Source organism: Anomaloglossus baeobatrachus, chromosome 1, assembly GCF_048569485.1.
Source record: "Anomaloglossus baeobatrachus isolate aAnoBae1 chromosome 1, aAnoBae1.hap1, whole genome shotgun sequence".
NCBI classification, from domain to species: Eukaryota; Metazoa; Chordata; class Amphibia; order Anura; family Aromobatidae; genus Anomaloglossus; species Anomaloglossus baeobatrachus.
The window spans coordinates 527119929-527140507 of record NC_134353.1 but is presented as its reverse complement, the minus strand read 5'-3'; the positions used below and the strand labels follow the sequence as shown (position 1 = coordinate 527140507).

The following is a 20579-nucleotide window of genomic DNA, read 5'->3' as shown; positions in this document are numbered from 1 at the left end:
TTGTTTTGTAAACAGGAATGGTCAAATATACCTTCATCCAGGATCCAGGAACTCATTAAAAGCTACAGGAAGCGACTAGAGGCTGTTATTTTTGCAAAAGGAGGATCTACAAAATATTAATGTCACTTTTATGTTGATGTGCCCATACTGTACTGACTGGCTCATTCGCATTAATGGTGCAGACAAAGTCACAGTGTGATGTCAGAAATAATTTTCAGCCATATAACCGTAGCTGAGGCGAGCAACAAGACACAGACTTTATGTGACTGCAGACTGACAAATTGTACAGAGTGTGGTATGCACACTATCACGATTCCCTGTGCAAACTGGTGGTCACATGACCTCATACATGTGATTTGCATACTCACGGTCATGTGCGTTACTGGATTCACCACTTTCCTGCATCAGAAAATCATAATGGCATGCACACCACAAGCGGTCACGATTTGGCAGTCACATAAAGCGAATGCAGACTCTTGTTCCAAGTCTGGACAACCCCTTTAAAGACATTGGCGGTAAGTTTGGTCTCGTTGTCCTGCTGCAAAATAAATTTGGAGCCAATAAGACGATTCCTTGATCGTCTTACGGACGAAAATAATATCCAACACAGCACATGGTGACTCAATCTGCATCGTCATAGTCATTTGCCTTACCAGCATCTACGCTCAAATGCTGTATTTCAGGGGCTCGGAATGTACATCTAGAGGGAGCCACTGAATGAATGATCAAACGCTTTGTGAACATAGCCTTAAGGGTGCTTTACACGCTGCGACATCGCGAGCGATAGCTGGTTTTGTTGTGCGTGATAGCACCCGCCCACGTTGCTGTTTCGTCATGGGGGTGATCGCTGCGGCAGCGTCACACGCACATACCTTAGTGACGTCGCTGGAGACACCGAACAATCTCTCCTTTAAGGGGGAGGTTCGTTCGGCGTCACAGCGGCGTCACTAAGCTGCCGCCCAATAGCAGAGGAGGGGCGGAGATGAGCGGCCGGAACATGCCGCCCACCTCCTTCCTTCCTCATTGCCGGTGGACGCAGGTAGGGAGATGTTTGTCGTTCCTCCGGTGTCACACTTAAGGCTGCTTTACACCAGGCAATCTATCGTGCGATAGATCGTCGGGGTCACGGTTTTTGTGACGCACATCCGGCATCGCTGGCGATGCCGGCCTGTGTGACACCTCCTAGCGACGCAGTATCGCTCACAAATCGTGAGTCGGGTACTGCTCGTTAGGTTCCATAATATCGTTTACTTTAGTTGACCATCGTTTCCGTGGTAGCACACGTCGCTCCGTGTGACACCACGGGAACGATGAGCAGCTCACCTGCCACCCGCGGCCGCCGCCGTCTCTATGTGGAAGGAAGGAGGTGGGCGGGATGTTTACGTCCCGGTCATCTCCGCCCCTCCGCTTCTATTGGCCGGCGCCCATGTGACGTTGCTGTGACGCCGAACATCCCTCCCACTCCAGGAAGTGGACGTTCGCCGCCCACAGCGAGGTCGCACGAGAGGTTAAGTATGTGTGACGGGGTTTACTAACTTTGTGCGACACGGGCAGCGATTTGCCCGTGACGCAAAAAGGACGGGGGCGGGTACGATCGATTGTGAAATCGCACAATCGGTCGTACCGTGTAAAGCAGGCTTAAGAGATATGTGATGCCGCAGGAACGACGAGCAACCATCGGCATGCACCACCAACGATATTATGAAAAGGAGCGACGTGTCAACGATCAGCGATTTTTGACGTTTTGCGATCGTTAATCATCGCTCCTTTTAGTCACACACAACAATATCGCAAACGGCGCCGGATGTGTGTCACGAACACCGTGACCCCGACGATATATCATTAGCGATATCGTTGGGTGTAAAGTACCCTTTAGTCTTTATGGTGCATTTACACAAAACAAGGCCATCAATCACCCAATGCACGAGCAAAACGTTCATTCAGTAAACTAAGTTATAAGATTGCAGCTTAAATATAATTGTTCTCGGCAGCAGATAGTCCTGCATAAATATGTGCTGCCGAAAATAATGTTCTAATATGTGCAAAGAAGGATATTAAAGGAATTGTACAGGTTTACCATGTGATGCTAGTGTACTGAGCAAGGCCACGCACGTCTGGTTGGAATGTGGCCAGATGTATGCAAATCACAAATATAGAATCACATGATTGTCACCACCGTCACTGGAAAACCCTGACAGCATGCGGTGCGCCCCATGAGGATTCACACATCTGCAGTCATTGGCCATTAAATGACTACCGATCAGTTTCATATAACAACCGGTCAACAGTCATTTAAAGGCGGCGATTGTCCAATATATATGCACCTTAGATCCCGGTACCTTATTGGTGACTTCTTCTCTGATTGGTTTTGTCTCACCCCATTTTTCTTCATCTGGTCCAGATACCATGATGACTTTTCACATCCACCTCTAGTCTCCACAGACTTCCATCTTCTCCAGTCTTCTGCAGCACATCACAATGCGATGCCCTAAAAAATAACCATGTCATTATTGCACCCAAATAAAAAATATACACACATGCTGTGGAGTAAATAACCCATATACTATGCATCTGAAAAAATATTTGCCCCACTATGCTCCCTGCCTAAAAAGTGACCCCACACTCTCTCCCTTATGATACATGGCCTCCACACTGTCCCCCTCATATACTGATCACTACACCATCCCTCCACCAAGAATTATGGCTGCCACACTCTTTCCTTATGAAAAAAACATCAAACCACCACCCTCATTAACCATGGCCTATATGCTGTCCATGCAACATAATGTACCTATGATATGAACAATGGCCTCCACAGTCCACATCTTCAATGCCACTGACCACACTGCCCCATCTCAATACTGTGTGCACCCTTTCTCGCCATCTGTACAGCCTCCATAATGTGCCCACTTGTATACTGCTTCCCTCACACTGTCCTTACTGTCTCCCATTATGCACCGTCACTTTGTATAGTGAGTGAACACCCCTATTCTCCCTCCCACACTTTACTGTAAGAGTTCCTCACATCTTCAGCTCCACAGTGGAGCACTTATGTTATCCCTCATGTTCACCTCCTTTGTGGTGCTCTATCTCACACACGCTGCATCCCCATATCTCACACATGCTGCATTCTCATATCTCACACACCCTGCACTACTCATCGCACACACCCTGCACCCTGATTAGTTCTCCTCTGCCCATGCAGCAGCCGTACAGTGAATTGCTCCAATTCAGCCCTGAGTAGCAATAGCTCTGGGTGGGCCCCTCCAGGTCTGGGGTAACTACAATACTGTGCAGTAGTGTGGTGAAGTCGCAGAGCCATGGTCTCATCACACTGCTGCACGCAGAGCCTTGCTTTGCCCCACTGACGATTCTTCCAGCACACGTAGCTAATTTGCATGCAATGCAATTTAGCGATCTGTAGTGGCAGAAGCGACACTGCTGGGCCCCTCTGCTGCGGCTGTAGCCCTGTGAAGAGGGGGGGACCCGGACTTAATAAAACATGATTACCCCGGGCCCGGCCGGGCTCCCCCTCTTAACTGGGCCCCATACACCAGTCATGGTTGTAAGCCCTGATAGCAGCCCTGATCATGGCCACCACAAAGCAATATGCACCCAGTATTCCCCCACACTGTATCATGGCCCCCAGTATTCCCCACATACTGTAGCATGGTGCCCATTATTCCCCCCACACTGCATCATGACCCTCAGTATTTTCCCCACACTGTAATATGGCCTTCAGCATTGCCCCCACTCTTTAATATGGCCCCTAGTATTGCCCCCACACTACAATATGGCACCCAGTATTCCCCTAAACTGTATCATTTCCCCCAGTATTCCACTGACACAATAACATGGCCCCCAGTATTACCCACACACTGCATCATGACCCTCAGTATTTTCCCCACACTGTAATATGGCACCCAATATTTCCCCCACACTATAATATGGCCCCCAGTATAACCCCACACTGTATCATGGCCCCAGTATAACCCCCCCACCACACTGTATCATAACCCTCAGTATTTTCCCGCACTGTTTAAATGGCCCCAGTGTTTCCTCCACACTATAATATGGCCCCAGTATTTTTCCCCACACTGTAATATAGCCCCCAGTATTTCACCATGAGCAAACAAAAAACCCATCTTATACTCACCTACCCACAGATCCTGAGAAGTCCACCAGCAGACAGGTCCATGGCGTTGGAAGGCCAATGTGGTGATGTCATTACACCAGACCATGGAGAGTCGCAGCTTGATGACATCATCACGCCGCTCCACATTCCCGGGTCGTTCATGAGTCTCCCTGCTGTCCTTTAGACCGCAGGGCTAAATGAACCTGCAGACTAGAGAACAAAGAGCAGTGGTGCAGGGAGAGCGTGTTTCCTGGCTCTAACGCAGAGTTTAACGCAATCAGCGCTCTCCGCACACCAATACAGTTGACAGTAGCTGTAGCTACTCCTCCTCAGTAACTATGCTGCTTTATACCAAATATGTCGTAAATGTTTTACTTCTAGATAAAGGGTAAAATTGGCTGCATAGTATGAAGTATGGAACAATGCTGGTTATCAACTTATCTTCTCTACATGCTATTGATAACGTATGCTAAAGACAATGCAAAGCTGACAAACTCTATGGCTGCTTCTCTTCCTTAGGCCTCCTTCACACGTGTGTGTCTCCGGTAGGTGTTTGGTCCGTTTCCTCATGAGCCATGGACACGGGCACACATAGACCCATTAAAATCATTGGGTCTTCGCACACGTGCGTGTTATGCCATGGACCGTGTGGAGCGTACGTGTGCCCATGTGCTCCACACGTAGACATGTCAGTTTTTTTCCGGCATCATGGATGTCATATGGACTGCACACGGACCGCACGGATGTGATCCGTATGACACGCATCAAAGAAAACACACGTGCCTGTGAAATAAAAAGAATTTCTGTACTCCGCTTCTCCAGCCCTCCTGTCTCTGCCGCTGCTGTCACTTGCTTCCGACCCCCGCTCATTATGCTCATTGTATATTCACTCCACTGCGGCCGGAAGCAGCAGCAGTGGGGAGTCGGCAGGACCGGAGACCGAAGATCAGCACCACGGACAGCAACGCCAGGGACAGGTGAGCAGAAAGTTCTTGTTCTCCGTGTGTTATCACGGATAACACACACACAGAACACACGTGTTCCATAAACACGGCACACGGAGGGCAATACGCACTTTTGACACGTCCGCGAAAAACGTGATTTTCACGGACGTGTAAAGGAGGCCTAAGGCTGGGGTCAGACGGCCGTATAACACGGACATCGATCACATCAAAATGCATGGACCGCCAGCAGCTCTCCTGACCCGAGCATGATAGCTACATAGTAATACATGAAGCTGCCACGCTCTGGTCAGGAGAGTCGGAGCCAGTCCGTCCTCTGCGATGCGATTCTCATCGGAGTTATACGGCCGTCTGACCCCAGCCTACTAAGAAGTTCAAGAAATCTTCATTGTTTGAGGGTTTTTTGTGCAGATGCCACATGGAGGAGAAAACCAAACACACAGACAAGAAATCAAATCCAGCACATGAAAAATGAACCATTTTTTTGTGGGCGAGAAAAAAAAGGAGAAGTGTGATTTTGGCTTCATTTAAGACAAAACGTTCATATTACATATATATAAAACCACATGAGAGTTGAGTTGACCTTTGTGGTCTTAAAGCTACAGTGAAGCGCTCAGATGAAGGAAGATTAGTTATAACGTTTCCCGTCAAAAGGAGCTCACTTGGATTCTCAGTTAACTCATTATTCAGCTAGTAAGGCTTCCTTCTCATATCCGTATATTTGCTTCAGTGTTTGGATGCCAAAGTCAGGAGTGGAACTTACAGAGAAAAACTATCATTGAAAGATTGATACTTGTTCTGTGTTTTGGAGACACTGATAATTTTGGCAATAAATACTGATGAAATATACTGAAGTGTGAATGAGGCCTAAAATATAACAGAGGTTACACTTGGGAGGAAATTCTGTTGCAGTACAAGAATGCTTTACATCCTCAGGAGATAAATCTTCTTACCTGATAACGTCCCACAGATTCCAGAGAAAGAAGAGAACACACACTATACATTTACTCTGCACTTCTTCTTGGCTGGTAATTACCAGAAACAAAATGATTAGTCTTTCTGTTACCTATAACGAAGAGCAGTGAATGAATACACACTTCTAATAGGTTAGAGTTTAGAGCTAGAAAAATGCTCAATTGAGCAATTTTCAGGAGAAAATATGACATTTGAGAACATCTTTTATGGGTCGTATCCACCATGTGTCAAAATAGCGGAAAAAATATCTTCCTATATTTTTTACCAACATTTGGATCTCAGATATAGAGAAAACCTAGTGCATGCCCTCATCATCTCCCACCTCGACTACTGCAACCAAATAGTGCATCCAAAGCTGTGTAAACTGAAGCACTGTCTGTATAGTACAGTCTATTATGGCTGCAGTTCAGAGGTGGTATGGAGCAGTAATTGTGTCGTTAGCAGGCATGTGGCAAGACAAACACATATTAAATAGTTAAATATCTACCTGAGAAAATTTTGGCAGAAATGATTGTTGCTCCAAATGCATTAGAATATGGAGTAGCTCCAGGACAGAGAGTAACTGGCAGACTTGCATTACTAGTCCGATTACATAGAATGTATCTGCAAAAGAATCTGTTCACAGGAGATTTTAGAGAAGTGTAAAAAGAATAAAGTTTACAGCTATAAGATGACAAACATCAAATGATGAGCAGTATGGCGGCAAGACTCTAGGGCTCTTCCCAAAGTAAGTATTTAGTGCGGTGTTTCCACAAACCATGCAGAGTCTTAAGGGTGCTTTACACGCTGGGACATCGCTAACGATATATCGTCGGGGTCACGTTATTAGTGACGCACATCCGGCGCCGTTAGCGACATCGCAGCGTGTGACGCCAATGAGCGACGATCAACGAGCGCAAAAACGTGAAAAATCGTTGCTCGTTGACACGTCGTTCATTTCCTTAATATCGCTGCTGCTGCTGCAGGTACGATGTTGTTCGTTGTTTATATCTAACGATATATCGTCGGGGTCACGGTGTTCGTGACGCACATCCAGCGCCGTTTACGATATTGTTGTGTGTGACTAAAAGGAGCGATGATCAACGATCGCAAAACGTCAAAAATCGCTGATCGTTGACACGTCGCTCCTTTTCATAATATCGTTGGTGGTGCATGCCGATGGTTGCTCGTCGTTCCTGCAGCATCACATATCTCTACGTGTGACACCGGAGGAACGACAAACATCTCCCTACCTGCGTCCACCGGCAATGCGGAAGGAAGTAGGTGGGCGGCATGTTCCAGCCGCTCATCTCCGCTCCTCCTTTGCTATTGGACGGCTACCGTGTGACGTCACTGTGACGCCGCACGAACCGCCCCCTTAGAAAGGAGGCGGATTGCCGGCCAGAGCGACGTCGCAGGGAAGGTAAGTCCGTGTGACAGGTGTTAGCGATGTTGTGCGCCACGGGCAGCGATTTGCCCGTGTCGCACAACCGATGGGGGTGGGTACGCTCGTTAACGATATCGGTACCAATATCGCAGCGTGTAAAGTACCCTTTACAGTTCTAGGAAAGTAGATGAGATTTATGTAAATTTCATGCTTTGTTTGCTGTTTTTTACACTACAGAAATTGACACGTGGTGCTTTTCTCAGCTGCATATTTTTATGCCTAAAAAACAGCATATTACAGTTCCAGCAAAGTGAATGATATTTATGTCAATCTCCAGCCCACTTCTTTTTTACACAGCGTAAACTAACTTGTGGTGTATTTTGGAAATCAGCAATAGTTCAATCTGTCTTTCGGTAAATATGGGGGGGGGGTTTTGCACATTTACTCCATAGATTTGCATGAGATTCCAAAACTCTACATGTAAAAAATGATCAAGTGTTTTTATTTTGTTTCCACAGTTTTTATTATGTCCCACACCTGACTGTATTACTTCATCAATAAAGTCTTAACCCTCAACTGGTGAGGTGGGATTTGTCACACAACTGGTGATGTGAGGCTTCCTATACCCCAGTGTTAAGAAATCTCTGATTTTTACAGAAAATGCAAAGATCACGTTTGTGATAATAGTTTTTTTACTGGCGATTTATTAAACATTATACCAAATTTTTGACACCCACAAGTATCGGAAAATGTAATACAATGATGATTTATACCAGCTTTTTCAAATGAATGCCAGCTGACCAAAATTTCACTGGGGTGTTGCAAACCCCACCTCACCAGTTGAGAGTTAACATAGCTATGTAACAGGAAGTTTCCAAAACAGTTTTATTTAAAACAAGACATACCGAAAAGGGACAAATACCCGCAGTGCAAAGTAAAACACAATTAACCTTATGTAGGCTGTGTTCACTGAGTAAAAGCGCCATGTTTTTGTAGCATTTCTGCAAAAACCCACTAAAAAAACATACCGAAATACATTGTGTGAACACAGCTTTAGCTAATTGGTGCAGAATACTCAGCGTGGGAAATTAGCTTAATACAAAATCATTGTGTAATGTTAAAAGGAAAACTTTTCTCCTTGCGGAGACTGACAAACCTGGTTTGTCAGTCTCCGCAAGGAGAAAAGTTTTCCCCTTAGACCCCAGTAGAGCTTTTCATTCAGCCAGATCAGATATCATACTTTGCACTGACGAGGGAAATCATCCCGAAACACCATGTCTGCAAATTGAGGTTCTGATCTGGCATAAATCTTACGTCATATGAAACGGCTTGTTAAAGGGTCACTTTTGACTTTTAGGATTGCTACTTCCAATAGGTGGCACTAGAGTTCATCTCCTTCCTCCCTGAAGAGACAATTTGTGTAATGTTAAGTAATTAAATGAGATAAAAACACAAGCAGCTGCTTCACTAAAGTTGATTATATCAATATCTCTTGGCAATTTAAAGAAAGAAAAACAATTATAAAAATCATAACATTTTAGAACAGAAGGATGTGGTGTTTAAAACCACCTAGCTGCTGGAAAAGTGACAGCTTGTTGGAATTCTTTGGAAATGATGATGTGTGTACTGCAGGCCCTAAGGCATTCAGTCATAGAGGCACGGCTGGCATGATTTCAGCCACCACTCTGTGCACAGTTCTGCACTGATTCAATGCTGATCCAGCTGTCAGTCAGTGTTGGGGACGTGGCTACAGCAGCCACTCACTATGCACTATGTGATGACTGAAAACGCGCCAATAACCGCACCTCTAAAGCCAGAGGCTGCCGAAAGGCATAACTTTAATTTCCTCACGGCAGCGGCGCGCTTAATGCAGCAGATGCACAGCAGCGGAATGCTATAAACTTGCAGATTAACCCCATACCTGCAGATTTAAAGGGAACCGGTCAGGTCCAATATGCCCCCTGAACCACGAGCAGTTCTGGGTGCATATTGCTAATCCCTGCCTAACTGTCCCTGTATACACTAGCATAGATAAAGGGATCTTTAGAAATAGTATTCCTAAAGATTGTTTACCTTATGTTAATGAGCACAGGGACTTGTCCCAAGGGCGTTGCTTTTCTTGCTAGTCAGCCTCATTTGCATGTTATCACGCCCCTGTGAGCCCCTGTGGGCGTGCGAACATGCTAATGAATGCGCAGCGTCAGACAATGATCTCTCACCTCTCCGCTGCCATCGCCGCCCGACCCTGGATTTTGGCTCAGTGCGCAATACCCTGGAGTCTCCGTCATGCGCACTATGAAGCCGAGTGTACGCGTCCCGGCTTCAAACTGAAGCACTGCGCATGACCAAAACTCCGGGATCATGCGCACTGAGCCGAAAACCAGTGTCGGGCGGCGATGGCAGCGGTGAGGTGAGTGAGACCATCCTCTGATGCTGCGCATTCATTAGCATGTTAGCACAACCACAGGGGCATACTAACGCCCAGGGGACTAGTCACCTCACTCATTAGTATATGATAAAAGATCTTTAGAAATACTTTTTCTAACAATCTCTTTATCTATGCTAGTGTGTACAGGGATGGTTAGGCAGGGATTAGCAATATGCACCTAGAACTGCTCATGGTTCTGCATATTGGACCTGACAGGATCCCTTCCCTAAAAGCTTTTTTCCTTACAGCCAAAAATAGAAGGCTCGTTTTGATTTTGTCAAAAGACATGTGGGAGACTCCCCCCAAATGTATGGAAGGTGCTGTGGTTAAATGAGACCAAAATTGAACTTTTTGGCCACCAAGGTAAATGCTATGTCTGTGTCAGGTCCGTCTCTCTGCATTTAGAGACTTGTGACAGGATCTGGGTCAGAGTCTCACATTGCCATCTGACACTCGTCATATTAAATGTATTTTCCTTTCTGTTGGTGCTGCTAGGGTTAATGTCGGTTTTCCTTTCCAGCAGCTTCTAATTCCTGCCCTCAGATGCTTCCAGTTGGTGACCGCTCCCTTCCCCTATATATGATCACATCTCCCAGCAGAGGGCACCGGTTATTCTGATTCATTCTGAAGCTAGGCCTGGAGTTTTAAGGAGCTGCTGAGCCCTTTTGTCATTGGAAGCGGTGTAGGCTGCAGTCCTGGTGTCTGACTGCAGCTATAAAATTGGGCTTTTTCCTTTGTTGTTTCCCCTGTCTGTCGTACCTTCCCTTCATGTTGTTCTAGTGCAGCGGTGGGACTAGCAATCCTCACTTGCCAGCTCACTAGCCAGGGTTATCGCAGGGCTTCCAAGGGTTTCAGATACCCTGCTCAGTGATAGGTGTGGGACCTGTATAGGGTTGCTAGGAGTGCAGGGTGCAGATGCAGCTGAGTGCAGGAGGTATCCCATCATCCCCTTCCCTAGCGCCAAGGCCCACCGTTGTGAAAGGATCCCCAGTGTACCCCTTGTTGGTTGTGGTGAACCACGTGTTTGCTGTCTGTCTTGTCATGTGCTGGACCTTCCCCAAGTCCATGTGTGACAGTCTGGCACCAAACCAACCCAGCTCATCACTCCAAGAACACCATCCCCACAGTGAAACATGGTAGTGGCAGCATCATGCTGTGGGGATGATGGTCCGAGTCGAGGAGAAGATGGATGGTGCAAAATACAGGGATATTCTTAAGCAAAACCTTTTTCAGTCTGTCAGTTATTTGAGACTGAGACAGAGGTTCACCTTCCAACAAGACCATGACCAAAGCATACTGATAAAGCTCCACTCAAGTGGTTTAAGGTGAAATGTAGAAATGTCTTTGAGTTGCCTAGTCAAAACCCAGACCTTAATCCAATTGAGAATCTGTGGTCAGACTTGAAGATTGCTGATCATCAGAGGAAACAATCTAACTTGAAGGAGCTGGATTAGTTTTGCCTTGAGGAATGGGCAAAAATCCAAGCAGCAAGATTTGGAAATCTTATAGAGACTTATCCAAAGCAACTGGCAGCTTTTATTGCCGCCAACAGTGGCTCCACAAAGTACTGACTTTAGGGGGGTGAATAGTTATGCACTGTGAAGTTTTCAGTTATTTTGTCCTATTTGTTGTTTCCCAATAAAAAGAAAACCAAATGTTCTCAGTTGTGAGCATGTTCTTTACATGAACTGATGCAAACCCTCAAAAACACGGTGAAATTCCAGGTTGTGGGGGAGCAAAACATGAAAAATGCCAAGGGTTGAATACTTTCACAAGGCATTGATTGTAGCATGTGTTTTGTCTCAGATTTCTGAGGATGTGTTTTCATTTTAATTTTTCTACCTAAAGTATTAAATAAACCTATACACCAGTTTAGTTGGACCTTCCCTCTTTTCGGATCACATTATGTCTATGAGCAGAGACTGTGTATTTATTGGCAAGAACAGGATCAGGTCAAATTCTTCAGAATCAAGAAGTAATTTCTCAATACAGGAAAGGCTTTACTGATCAGAACAAGATCTGAAGCATATCTCTGTATTAAATATTTAGCCAACTAGTGCTACCACATTCTGGTGTTGCTGTGCACACATAGGATTAATGGCAGACATGAAATAATTGAAAAAAGTAACAAATAAGATGCCGAAGTGTATTTTAAGTTAAAAAAGGACACTTGGAGTATTAGTAATAGGAGGGTCTGAACAGAAAATATTCTAAATGCTATATGTAAACATGCTCTGTGTTTCTCTTACTATCATATACTATCCTGATTAAATAAGATGGTAGAACTCCTAATAATAGTAATATGTATGTAATGTAAAGCTCAGGGAACACATAGCATTCTATGCACAGGGCCGCCATGAGGAATTTCAGGGCCCCATACTGGCAACATTTTCAGGGCCCCCTTGAGACTCTGCCCAGGCTCCATCCCAGCTCCACCTCCACCTCTTAAACCTTCCACAGTCTTATTGCCATTCTTGGAAAAATGTGTGTGTGTGTGTGTGTGTGTGTGTGTGTGTGTGTGTGTGTGTATATATATATATATATATATATATATATATATATGTATATATATATATATATATACATACAGTATATATATATATATATACACACACACACACACACACACACGTACACGCACGTACACAGTCATAGCCAAAAGTGTTACTGCTTCTCTGTATAATATCCCTACACACGCACTGCTTCTCTGTATAACATCCCCCCACACACTGCTCCTCTGTGTAATATCCCCCCACATGCACTGCTCCTATGTTCCTATGTATATTATCCCCCCACACACACACTGCTCCTCTGTATAACACCCCCACACACACTGCTCCTCTGTATTACATCCCTCACACACACTGCTCCTCTGTATAATATCCCCCCACACACTGCTCCTATGTATAATATCCCCCCACACACTGCTGCTCTGTATCATATCCCTTCACATACTGCTCCTTTGTATCATATCCCCCCACACACTGCTCCTCTGTATATCCCCCTCACACACACACTGCTCCTCTGTATAATATTCCCCCAAACACTTCTTCTCTGTATCATATCCCTCCACACACTGCTCCTCTGTATATCCCCCTCACACACACACACACACACACACACACACGTACACACACGTACACAGTCATAGCCAAAAGTGTTACTGCTCCTCTGAATAATATCCCTACACACGCACTGCTTCTCTGTATAACATCCCCCCACACACTGCTCTTCTGTGTGTAATATCCCCCCACATGCACTGCTCCTATGTTCCTATGTATATTATCCCCCCACACACACACTGCTCCTCTGTATAACACCCCCACACACACTGCTCCTCTGTATTACATCCCTCACACACACTGCTCCTCTGTATAATATCCCCCACACACTGCTCCTATGTATAATATCCCCCCACACACTGCTCCTATGTATAATATCCCCCCACACACTGCTCCTCTGTATCATATCCCTCCACACACTGCTCCTCTGTATCATATCCCCCCCACACACTGCTCCTCTGTATATCCCCCTCACACACACACTGCTCCTCTGTATAATATTCCCCCACACTGCTCCTCTGTATCATATCCCTCCACACACTGCTCCTCTGTATCATATCCCCCCAACACTGCTCATCTGTATATCCCCCTCACACACAGACACTGCTCCTCTGTATAATATTCCCCCACACACTGCTCCTCTGTATAATATCTCCAATGTGTACTATACTGTACAGAATATTCTGGGGTTTTGTATTTCACATTGTTTTACACAATAATATGGTAGAAAACCACTATATTGTGAAAACCATTACATCTAAAGTAATATGAGCGACATGTGTTCATTTATGTTGGTAAAGCTTTTGTCAGCATCTTCTAAACAAGTACGCTTTATTAGTTCTGCTTGTTCTATATTGGAGAATGTGATGGCAAACATAACATTTTAATGCAAATATTTATGATGTCACTTGAATAGAACTTTACATACCTTTTCCAAAGAAAAGCAACCTGGCTGTCATATTGCTGAAAATCCATGAATGGCCACAGAATTGTATGAGGTAATAAACAGAAAGATAAGTCTTCATCCTGGGCTTGCAAAGGCAGAAAACAACGGTAAGGTTTCTATGAGTTGTGTACCAATGTCTTACATTTCTTGTTATCCATTTGCCATTGTGACTTTCATTGTCCTTTATTAAAATATCACAACTACTGTGAGGCATTGACATGTGCCACTTGAGAGTTTCTTCCCTTCATACCCTTTAATGTCAGGAATAAATGTAAACTGACCACTGTAATTGCCACCAAAATAATTTGGCACTGGTGTTGTGACCTTTGAAATAGTGAAACAAGCCGTGCAGCTAAAGGGCGCTTTACATTCTACAATAAATCTTACGATGTGTCGGTGGGGTCACGTCGTAAGTGACGCACATCCGGCATCGTAAGTATGTTTGTAGCATGTAAAACCTCCATGCAATTGCGATTGAACGAAAATCCGTTCATCGCATACACGTCGTTCATTCCTCACAAATTGAACGTGCGGTTGTGCAATGTTCCCGAGGCAGCACACATCGCAGTGTGTGAAACCCTGGGAACATTGAACGACAGCTTACCTCCGTCCGCGGCTCCCACCCCACCGACAATGCGGAAGGAAGGAGGTGGGCGGGATGTTTATGTCCCGCTCATCTCCGCCCCTCCGCTTCTATTGGCCGGCTGCTGCGTGACGTCGCTGTGACGCCGAACGTCCCTCCCACTCCAGGAAGTGGATGTTCGCCGCCCACAGCGAGGTCGTATGGACGGATAAGTGCGTGTGACAGCTTTTAATCGATTGTGCGGCACGGTCAAAAAATTTAACGTGCCGCATATACGATGGGGGCGGGTCACATCGCATACGATATCGTATGCGAAATTGAAAGGTGCAAAGCAGGCTTAATAAGTGTCCTTGATATGAGCACGACATGAAACAGGCAAAAGTCATTTACTCACTGCTTACCATATTCTTTCTAGTCTTATCAAAAACTCTGTTTTAACTGCCTGCTGACCTAATCCTGTTGAGTGTCAGCTGTTTTTTTCCCCTGGATCTTATATAAACTGAACAAAAATATGAACACAACTCTTTTGTTTTTGCTCCCACTTATCATGAGCTGAACTCAAAGATCTAAGACTTTTTCTATGAACATAAAACATCTTTTTGCCTCAAATATTGTTTACATTTGTCTAAATCTGTTAGTGAGCACTTCTCCATTGCCGAGATGATCCACCCATCTCACAGGTGTGCCATATCAAGATGCTGATTACACAGCGTGATTATTGCACAGGTGTGCCTTAGGCTGGCCGCAATAAAAGGCCACTCTAAAATGTGCAGTTTTATCTCACAGCAAAATGCTACATGTCGCAAGTTTTGAGGAAGCATGTAAATTGGTTTGCTGACTGAAGGAATGTCCACCAGAGCTGTTGCCCATGAATTAAATCTTCATTTCTCTACCATAAGCTGCCTCCAAAGGCGTTTCAGAGATTTTGGCAGTACATCCAATCGGCCTCATAACCGCAGATCACCTGTAACCACACCAGCCCAGGACTTCCCACTCCAGCATCTTGACCTCCAAGATTGTCTAATATCGGCCACCTGGACAGCTGCTGCAATAAACGGTTTGCATAATCAAGAGGTTTCTGCATAAACTGTCCCAGTTTGACTCCTCTCCATGGTCATCATCCTCATCAGGGTCTCCACCTGACTACAGTTTGTCATCATAACTGACTTGATTGGGCAAATGCTCACATTCGATGACGTGTGGCATGTTGGATAGGTGTTTGCTTTATGGATGACACCAGTTTTTACTGTATAGGGTAAATGGCAGACTGGCAAATGGTTGTCTCGCCAGTTAATGACTGGTTTTCTAGCCCGCCCAACCGATACTGTGAAACTGCACATTTTAAAGTGGCCTTTTGTTGTGGCCAGCCTAAAGCTGGTGTCACACATAACGACGACGACAACGACGTCGCTGCTACGTCACCATTTTCTGTGACGTTGCAGCGACGTCCCGTCGCTGTCGCTGTGTGTGACATCCAGCAACGACCTGGCCCCTGCTGTGAGGTCGCCGGTCGTTGCTGAATGTCCAGCTTCATTTTTTGGTCGTCACTCTCCCGCTGTGACACACACATCGCTGTGTGTGACAGCGAGAGAGCGACGAAATGAAGCGATCAGGAGCCGGCACTGGCAGCTGCGGTAAGCTGTAACCAGCGTAAACATCGGGTAACCAAGGGAAGACCTTTCCCTGGTTACCCGATGTTTACGCTGGTTACCAGCCTCCGCTCTTGCTGCCAGTGCCGGCTCCTGCACTGTGACATGTGGCTGCAGTATGCATCGGGTAATTAACCCGATGCATACTGTAGCAAGGAGAGCAAGGAGCCAGCGCTAAGCAGTGTGCGCGGCTCCCTGCTCTCTGAACTGTGACATGTAGCTGCAGCACACATCGGGTTAATTAACCCGATGTGTGCTGCAGGAGAGCAAGGAGCCAGCGCTAAGCGCGGCTCCCTGCTCTCTGAACTGTGACATGTAGCTGCAGCACACATCGGGTTAATTAACCCGATGTGTGCTGCAGGAGAGCAAGGAGCCAGCGCTAAGCGCGGCTCCCTGCTCTCTGAACATGTAGCACAGCGACCTTATGATCGCTGCTTCTGCTGTGTTTGACAGCTAAGCAGCGATCATAACAGCGACTTACAAGGTCGCTGTTACGTCACCGAAAATGGTGACGTAACAGCGACGTCGTTGTCGCTGTCGTTTAGTGTGACACCAGCTTAAGGCACACCTTATTCATGCTGTCTAATCAGCATCTTGATATGCCACACCTGTGAGGTGGATGGAATTATCTCCACAAAGGAAAAGTGCTCACTAACAAAGATTTATGAAAATTTGTGAACAATAAATGAGAAAAAGACCTTTTGTGTAAACAGGAAAAGTCTTAGGGTATGTGCCCACGATTAGGACACACTGCGTCCTCGTCGCATCCGGTCCTGACCTGCGGGGCCGCGAGTCTCCTCTGCAGGAGACCACAGCTGCTCGTACCCATGATTAGGGTTCAGTGCGCTGCGGTCTCTCGCTTGTGTTCTCCCTATGGAGGACACATGCGAATCTGCAGCAAACAATTAACATGCTGCGGTCTGGAAAGACACTCCGCAGGTCAGTGTTTGCTGTGGAAACAACAAGCTCAGTGGGCACGGGATTTCTAGAAACCCCATCCACTGTGCATGTACTGTACAATGCAGCGTTTTGGACGCAGCGAAAACACACTACATCCAAAACAAAGCAAACAATGATCGTGGGCTTGTACGTTAGATCTTTGAGTTCCAATCAAGAATAATGGTAGCAAAAACAAATGTGTTGCGTTTATATTTTTGTTCAGTATAGATGAGGTCATAGTGCAATAAGACATATTCCAAAATAAGCCAAATTTCCTTATTGGTGAAGCTGGAGTAATGTTTCTGTTCTTAGGAACCACCTGAGGGGTACTCCAGAAGATAGCAGCAATATAATGTATAGGGATAGTTGTGGGGTTAGAATGGGGGATATTTTGTCCTCTGTGGAAAATAGTTTGGAAAGTAATGCATTACACATACATTTTATTAGTGTTAGCTTAGCTTAGGTAACAAAGAGGATTCAATTAAACGTATTCCGTAATGTACACATGGTTACAGGTTCACATGTTTAAGGAAAATACCTCTTCTAGGAAGTGACCCTGTGCATTGCTTTCCAAACTATTTTGGCTAAGTGCCTGTCAGCTGCAGCTATTTCTTGTTTTCAAGATCCGTTAACCTAGGCCACATTGGATAGAAACCTTTAACTCTTTGAATCCAATGTATATATGAGAAATTAGAAATAACAATACTCTCCAAGCACTTCTCATTATTTACAGCTGTCACAAAGAGAAAGTTATGCAGGCGTACCTATAAACAGGATCCCAAGCTGTTCCGCAGAGTTTCTTGTCAAGAGGTGCTCTGTTCCCTGAGATCTCACTTCCAAGATATCAATGTGCAGATGGGATTTCTTTATAAGTATGTGCCCTTCATTTCCTACGGATTGGAGTCGCCTCCTCCATTGCTTTATAATGTAAAGGCTAGATTTCAGAGATCTGAAGAGTAAAGTGCGAATCTTCTCAAACCTACCCTGTTCTTCTGGTGCTGGGTGAGGGAGAGACGCCCATGCAGCATGCTCAGCTCCCTCCTACTTTCCTTTCCCTCTTTTTGTGCTCGTGTTCAAGCGACTTGAGTTTAATGTTTCCTTCTCTACATAGTGATCCGGAAACGTTACAGCGTTATCAATATAAATACAGTTGATAGTGGCGGCTGGATGCAACAGAAACAACAAAATTATCTGTTCCCCTAAAAGAACAGCTTTTAAATAAAATGGTATGCTGATTTCTAGTGTCTGAACAAGGGAGGAATCTACATTAACCCTAGAACGCGCAAGCAATTCAATCTACCATAGAAAACAAATGACCTAGCAGGCCTGCGAGGCCCCAGGTATGCGTTCTAGGGTTAAACAATGTTTAGTGTGACTACGCTTTTCCTTCAAAACAGCATGAATGTTTCAATGTAACCCCAGCCAGACTCCATGATGTTGATACCAGGGCTCGGTGGGGGGCCATATCATTACTTTCAGGACTACTTGCGTGTTCGTTACACTGACAATAGTTCTTAATGACATTGACTTTATGTAATGGATGTTGTCTTGCTGAAGAATAAATATGGACACCTCTCTGATGGATTTGTGTGATGGATAAATATCTTCCTATAGTTCTCAGCATTGAGGACATTAATCTTGACTCCATTTGTTGAAATGCAGCCCCAATCTCGGAAGAAGCCTACACCAGGCTTCACTGTTGCCTGCAGACAATCATTGTTGTGTCATTGTTCAGCCTTATCAGTAAACAAACTACCTTCTTGTCACGCTTGGTATGGGGAAGTACCAAGCAAATGGTGAAAGGGAAGCCCTGTGTCTAGGAAAGAGGGGATAGTTACTCCTGACCAAGCCTATCGCTGGACCCTGGCTTAGCTTACCACCCTAGATAGATTCCGCACCTATGCGCCGTGCAGGATACCTGACCCTAGAAATGGGTCCTAGGTAGGGAACAGGTGGGATGATCACTTAGTCAAAAAGACTAAGCACTATAAGAGATACTGGGGGAAAGCATATGAACAACTTATCTCCAAATGACTCAGGGAGAAGTCAAGCAAAAAACAAAAATGTTTCTTTAGATGAGTGCAAGCCAGCAGCTTGCATCCAAAGCTCGTATAGGTTTTAAGTCTATCACCAGCACAGATCCAGGGGCAATGGGGGTATTTAAGCACACAAAGGGAAGTACTAATGATTAATAGCTGAAAGGTGAGGAACTCAGCAGGGTCATAAAGGGAAAGGGATTACCCCAAGCAAAGAATGTCAGGGAGCAACTTGTGCAGCCAAACGCTGCAACGTACTACAGCTAGACACCACAGGACTATCTGTCAAGTGTGACACACCCGCAACATTTTTGTTGTATCCAAATGTTTCACGTTTTAACTCCCCAGTCCAGAAAATCTGCTGCACTCCAAGTTCTATGCTTTTGTACATAATTACTTGGCCTATATGTTGGGGTTTTTTTTTATTTTTCCATGACCAATACTTCGGCCAGATTTATCAGACCTGAACATTTGTAGCTCAATTTTTTTAAACTGACACACACTTTGGTTTTGGCAAAGTTTGCTGCTTCAGTGTTTTTACATCTTTAAGTCAGATGTTTCTATGTGTTACTGTAGCACCAAGTATAAGCATTTCATATGTTTTTACACTTTTATTGATAAATACAAGTTTTTGGGTGACGCCCTGGCAAAACCAGGTAGTCACAAAGGTGTACATTCTCCTTGCTACCATCAAACCCACTTAGGTATAACACACAGCCATTAAACCCTAGCCACCCCCTCATGATAATAAGGGCACACCAGTGGGCGGGATCAGGCGGATGAGAACGTCCACCTAGGGGTCCTGAGGTGTCAGAGGCAGGAACACAGTAGATCAAGTTCAGGCTTTGAAGTGTAGACAGTGAAGTGGAAGTGGAGCATGCACTGAGCAGTGTAGTCAGAGGTAGTGGCCCTTGGACTACTTGGCTAGGTGGCAGACAGTGAACAGAGCCACAGGCGATGGAGATCCGGTCGCGGGAGACCCAAAGTGGACCGGGACAGGGTTGTAGCCCGCCGGTGACGACAGCGGGAATCCGGTCTGGAGGCCATGCACAGACGGGGTGCCAGGACCCTAGGATAAGGAAGGTTGCATGCCCCTTGTTAATTAACCAGCCGGGGACAAGGTTCCAGACATTGTCCCAATTTACTGCCCAGATAGAGCAAAACGGAAGCCCAATGCGGGGGATAGGGTGTCTGCCAAGAACCCACTGAAATCCCAAGGGTCAGCTTTCGCGGGCCACAGCTCCCAACACAAATAGAACCGGGAGTGGACTTCTCCGTTCTATGCGAAGTCATCCAAAGGAGAAGAAAACACAAAGTGCAGGAGGAAGGGATATCTGTTCATCAACCTGGGAGCGGGACCCAAATGCACCCACCCAAAGGCAGCCGGCCAGGCAACTTGGTTTACTACTGGACTTGTGTGAGATTATTGAACTGTGAGTACACCACTGTCCTGCGGTCCGGCCCGGCGCGCCACCTCCAGCAGCCATTATTCTCGTCT

At 45.6% G+C, this 20579-nt stretch overlaps 1 protein-coding gene across 4 annotated transcripts in view; it reads right to left on the bottom strand.

The window, feature by feature from the left end:
• Positions 1-18078, bottom strand: part of HACD4 (3-hydroxyacyl-CoA dehydratase 4) — a 37156-nt gene extending 19078 nt beyond the window's left edge. The window contains exons 1-4 of one of the 4 annotated variants that reach the window (XM_075339047.1): positions 17810-18078; positions 13857-13959; positions 6560-6687; positions 6051-6163 (exon numbers count right to left, since the gene is read on the bottom strand). In XM_075339047.1, the coding sequence (XP_075195162.1) occupies positions 6051-6163; positions 6560-6687; positions 13857-13953 (338 nt within the window). In that variant the 5' untranslated portion in view covers positions 13954-13959; positions 17810-18078. Of the gene's footprint in view, positions 1-6050; positions 6164-6559; positions 6688-8752; positions 8842-13856; positions 13960-17809 lie in introns of those variants that run through there. The other 3 variants (XM_075339039.1, XM_075339056.1, XM_075339064.1) reach the window with 3 other exon arrangements.
• Positions 18079-20579: the final 2501 nt, after the last annotated feature.